General features: G+C 36.0%; 1 protein-coding gene across 2 annotated transcripts in view; it reads right to left on the bottom strand.

Moving 5' to 3' along the window:
• Positions 1-2,672: 2,672 nt before the first annotated feature.
• Positions 2,673-6,000, bottom strand: part of DYNC2H1 (dynein cytoplasmic 2 heavy chain 1) — a 306,843-nt gene continuing 303,515 nt past the window's right edge. For both annotated transcript variants that reach the window (XM_053562839.1, XM_053562840.1), the window contains one exon: positions 2,673-3,032. In XM_053562839.1, coding sequence (XP_053418814.1) covers positions 2,874-3,032 — 159 coding nt within the window. In that variant the 3' untranslated portion in view covers positions 2,673-2,873. The remainder of the gene's footprint in view (positions 3,033-6,000) is intronic.

Below are 6,000 nucleotides of genomic sequence, written 5' to 3'. Positions count from 1 at the left end.
TCCCCAAACCAGAGATGTTGGTGCAGATGTGGAGAAAAGGGAACACTTCTGCACTGCTGGTGGGAATGCAAACTAATACGGTCCTTTGGGAAAGATGTTTGGAGAATACTTAGAGATCTAAAAATAGATCTGCCATTTGATCCTATAATTCCTCTACTAGGTATATATCCAGAAAACCTAAAATCGCACTATAACAAAGATATTTGTACCAGAATGTTTATTGCAGCCCAATACATAATTGCTAAGTCATGGAAAAAACCCAAGTGCCCATCGACTCATGAATGGACTAATAAATTGTGGATGGAATATTATGCAGCTGTAAGGAAAGATGGAGACTTTACCTCCTTCATATTTACATGGATGGAGCTGGAAAATATTCTTCTTAGCAAGTTATCTAAAGAATAGAAGAAAAAGTACCCAATGTACTCAGCCCTAATATGAAACTAATTTATAGCTTTCATATGAAGGCTACAACCCAATCTCACTACAAGAATATGGGGAAGGGGGCAAGGGATGGGAGGGGAGGGGGAAGGTAGGGTGGAGGGAGGGTGATTGGTGGGTCCAGACCTAGGGTGCATCTTGGAAGGGTGCAGGTGAAGTTTACTAAGTGTAGAGTATAAGGGTTTGAATAGAATAATTAAGAAAACGCCATGAAGGCTGTGTTAACCAGTTCAGTGAAAATATTTCAGACTGTATATGGAACCTGCACATTGTATTTCATGATTGCATTATTGTATACAGCTATGATTTAATAAAAAAAATAAATTATACATACAATAAGTAGAATTAGTCACGGCATCACACAGTCCTTTGTTACTGTGCCATATAATTATTTCAATGTATTAAAACTTCTCTATGAATATATTTTTTATGTATTATTTTCTAAATTTAAAAATATATATTAACCAATAAGAAAAGCTGATATAGCAATATTAATATCAGATAAAAGAATTTACAGTGAAGAGACTGTCATTACCTATTTCAGTGTCTTATCAGCTCTTAAATCTTTCAAGAGCAGAAACTTTGTGTTTGCATTCTTGGCATTTGGCCAAGATTTAAGTTATTTTGCTGAATATAAGTGCTAAAATTCACAAGCACAAGGTTTGGAATCAGAAGATCAATTAAAGATCTATGCTTGGCTCAGTGCCTGTAGTACAGTGGTTAAGGCACCAGCCACATACAGTGATGCTGGTGGGTTCAAACCCAGCCTGGGTCCAGCTAAACAACTATAACAACAACAACAAAAATAGTCGGGTGTTGTGGCGGGCACCTGTAGTCCAAGCTAGTTGGGAGGCTAAGGCAAGAGAATCGCTTAAGCCCAAGAATTTGAGGTTGATGTGAGCTGTGACGCTACGGCACTCTACCGAGGACGACATAATGAGACTCTGCCTCAAAAAACCCCAAAAAACAAACAAAAAAAAGACCTATGCTTCTTTACTCTTTTTAAGTAATTTTATGCCATTATACTGAATGCTTTTTTGTAACAGATTCAGATTTTTCACTGGAGGGGAATGTGGCAGAGAGAACTAGGTAGCTCCTCCATGCTTCACTTCTTTGAGCATCCAGCTGACTACATTTGCCAGCTACACTAGAAATTAGGCATAGCCGTGTAGTTAAGTTCTCACTGATGGAATATAAACAGAAATATGTGGCATTTCCAGACATGGCCCACACCACAGAAACCTACACGTGGTCCTCATCACTTATCTAAAGCCCACTTCACAGGCTGTATGCTTAGGACTTACAGCAGCCTCTGTTCCTGCGATTACGTGGAGGAGAACTGACCATAAAACTAAATACCTACTGTGGATTGTCACTTGAGTAAGACAAACTTTGTACGTATTAAGACACTGAAATTTGGGGGCAATCTGTTTCTGTTTAGTCTACCTTAAACAATGAAGTAAAACAAAATCTAAAAATATTGTGTGGATAATCTTGGGCAAGTCATGTAACTTCTAGGACTCAATTTCCTCATTTGTGAAAGGAGAATAACATCAATTTAGAATTTAGAAAATTAAAAGATAATCTTTGTAAAAGTATTTTATAAACTTTAGAGTACAAACAGTCCTAGTAACTAAAAAGGGGGAAGTACTTAAGACTTTAAATCTATAGAATAGATTTAATAAGGTAAAAAAATTATTATTTTAGGATGCTACCACTCTTCTTAAATCTTTTATTTTCTAATTGCATATTTTAAAAAACTCTAAATTTTTGTGTGGTATTCAAAGACCTAATTAACAATTCAATTTGTGTTTTCAGAGTAACTTTCTACTACTAGTCATTTCCATGTTCATGCCGTATCCTTATAGAGCTGAAATAGCTCATATAAAGAATAAACAAAAAAGATGAATGTTTTATCAGAATTTATGCTTCTATTGTCTTGTTTGAATTATTCCTCTATTGATTAGGATATTAGTATAACTATATAACTTGTAATTATATAATCGTAACATTATATTAATAATGGATTATGTAGTATTCATTCACTATAACTAAAACATACATTCTTCAGTGTTTAGAAAGAGTACTTATATTTAAAACCATTGGAAGACTAAAGAAATTATTACTTGTATCATATTTTACTAATTATGACACAAAAATGATAGCCAAAATATTTATTATTAATACACCATTTAAACCTCTTACCTAAAAATCATTTTCAGCCACTGAAAAGTGAACTTCCTCACAGAAACATTTAATATTATCAAAGGTATTTGAACATTAACTCCATTAAGTTATATAATCAATAACAGGGTAACTATCTGGTAATGTTTTAAACATTTCAAATGTAGACTGGCCACATATTACATTTTATTTAAAGCTGAAGCAATAAAGGTTTGTTCTGCTAAGACAGCCTTTGTTGTCACGTGATCCTACTGGTTTTTTAGAAACAGAGCTGCTCCACACTGAATCCACTGGTCTTGGTTGCCCCCGCACGGAACGCTGACATTGGTTACCACACGATCCCTTTCAGCACTTGTGTAAACAGGCAAGGAGATGCATTCATCAGGAGAATACGGGCCATATGCACCCTGATTAAAAAAAATTTGATTTAAAATATAGCAATATACTATAATGAACATATTATTAGATAACCAAAGAAACAAACACAAAACCTCCCTGTTGGGATGCCAGCCCAAATACAGCTCAGGTGAATCGTAGATTATCTGCTGGAAATGAGACTCTGCTTACTACTCTGGCTCCTCTCTGTGGAGGAGGGACATACTGCCTGTGTCTAGCTGGCAGTATCTTGATCTCTGAAACCACTGCTCTGACTATTCTGGTCCTTGATATATATCAGCAAGACCCTTTGAAAAATGATGCATTCCTAACATCTTTTTTTTTTTTTATTAAATCATAGCTGTGCACATTAATGCAATCATGGGGCACCATACACTAGTTTCATAGACCGTTGACACATTTCCATCACACTGGTTAACATAGCCTTCCTGGCATTTTCCTAGTTATTGTGCTAAGACATTTACATTCCACATTTACTAAGTTTCACATTTTCACATAATAAAATTCATTCTTATGTAGAATCCTTCCCCAAATAGATAAAAATCTGTCCTGAATCTTTGTGTTTGCATTGATAAAAAATCAAAATAAAGAAAATACTTTAAAAAATCAAAATAAAGAAAATACTACTCTGGATTATATTAATCAAATAAGAAGTCATGGAGAAGCTGAATCCTGAGTTGGGTCTTGGAAAGAAATGTAGGATTTGGAGTAAAGGGAATTTTCAGCTGTTGTCACTGACTAATCCCTTACCTCTTGTCCAATTCTACTTACATGGCACAGCTTCAGGATTCAGAAATTACTGTCATTGTCATAACTCCTTTGGCCAATTTTAGGCATTTTTCTGGTGTTGCCAAGAAATTCTTTAGCAAAGAGCAGACAAACATTACATATTGTGTTGAACTGAAGTGGCCATGAAGCCTATTTTTAATCCCAGGAAAGGTCTTAAATTATCTTTTTTCTGCCACCTGATATTTGTTTTGCTTCCCTTTGGTTCTGTGATCAACAATGAAATAGAAACAGCACACTACGTGTTAAATGTCTCACAATGCTATTCCTTTCCAGTCAGGAGATTTTCTCAATCTATTTGAATGTGAAGAAAATGTCTCTTTAAATTAGAAACTTAACAATAACGCAACATTGATTCTTTGAAAATTTACTCACAATTCACTAGTTTTTATGTATATTTCCCAAATCCTTCCATATCTGCTCTTAGTTGTAGGCTTTGTTTGTTTGTTTATTTATTATTTATTTAGAGACAGAGTCTCAAGCTGTCACCCTGGGTAGAGTGCTGTGGTGTCACCGCTCACAGCAACCTCCAACTCGGACTCAAGCGATCCTCTTGCCTCAGTTTTTCTATTTTAATAAAGATGGGAGGCTTGCTTTTGCTCAGGCTGGTCTCAAACTCCTGAGCTCAAGGGATCCACTTGCCTCTGCCTCCCAGAGTGCTGGGGTTACCTGGCCACTTTCTTTGTTTCAAAGCAAAGTATCATGGCAGATTCTTGATACTTCACTCACTGCTTCTCTACAATCTTGGAAGGGGTAAATGTTATTACTTCTGTAAAAAACTTTCAATGGACCTGCTTAAGTTACCAATAAATAAATGGTCAAGGTAGAAACAAAACTACGTACTTTTGGGATTCTCACTGTTGCATAATGCTTTGTGCATACAGAAGTCCCATGAATGTTGCTTCACTCAGTTAAACTCTTGTGACCCAGTTCTCTCTCTAATATGTTTAACAGGCATAGCATAAGACCCTGCTGGACCAAAATGTTTGGATGAAACTAAAATATTATTAATAACTATTAACAAATACATTGTGTTCAATCCATGCAGTAAAGGAGACACAGTAGATTGAACCTCCATAGTTGCCCAACTACTCACCTGATTTTCACAGAGCAGACCTACACATGTACGCATCAGTACAACAGGCCTAGTTCCTTATGTTGACTGGTTGCTTTCAGTCCCCTGGGTGGTCAACTTACAGATAATTCATATCATATTACATGTAAACAAACTTTTGTGTAATTAAAATTTTTAATTATGATTAAAGTGGTTAATGTGTTGATACATCATACCATTATTAAAAGCAAAACTGGTTATCTCAGTTCAATAAGGAGGCTAAAATCTGAAATTTTATACTTATTTGAACCAGTTAAATTTTCATAGAAAAAAATTATGTAAACAAACATCTTGCAAAATTTTTCTGCTTCCCTAAAGTGTCTAAGAAAACCCTAAATGTCTCACAAGAAAATTAACTTCTCATACGCCTGGCAAAGCAGCCTAAAAGCACACATATTCTACAAATAGCAAGTGGTACACTAGTATTTCAAAGAAGACAATTCTTGGCTTGGTGCCCGTAGCTCAGTGGTTAGGACGCCAGCTACATGCATTAGGGTTAGTGGGTTTGAAACTGGCCCGGGCCTGCTAAACAACAATGACAACAATAACAACAACAACAACAAAAATAGCCAGGTGTTGTGGTGGGCGCCTCTAGTTCCAGCCACTGGGAGGCTGAGGCAAGAGAATCACTTAAGCCCAAGAGTTTGAGATTGCTGCAAGCTATGACACCACGGCACTCTACCCAGGGTGACAAAGTGAGACTGACTCAAAAAAATAAAATAAAAAAGAAAGAAGACAATTCGGTTTACAAAGGCAAATGGTGACACAGTAGTTCCTCCTCATCCACGAGGGTACGTTCTAGGACCCTCAGTGGATGCCAGAAACCGCAGATGGTACCAAACCCTGTGTATGCTGTTTCTTCCCAGATATATGTAACTGTGATTAAGCTTAATTCATTAATATAAATTAGATGCAGTAAGAGCTTAACAAAAATAATAAGATAGAACAATTATTACATACCGTAAGAAAAAATATGTGGATATGGTTTTTTTCAAAATATTGTATTATATTAGATTCCTTTTGTTTCTGACCATGGTAGACTGTGTAACTGAGACTACAGATAAGGGGTGACTATTGTA

Source organism: Nycticebus coucang, chromosome 14 (genome assembly GCF_027406575.1).
Source record: "Nycticebus coucang isolate mNycCou1 chromosome 14, mNycCou1.pri, whole genome shotgun sequence".
NCBI lineage: Eukaryota > Metazoa > Chordata > Mammalia > Primates > Lorisidae > Nycticebus > Nycticebus coucang.
The sequence above is the reverse complement of the archived record's forward strand: the minus strand, read 5'-3'. Positions and strand labels throughout refer to the sequence as shown.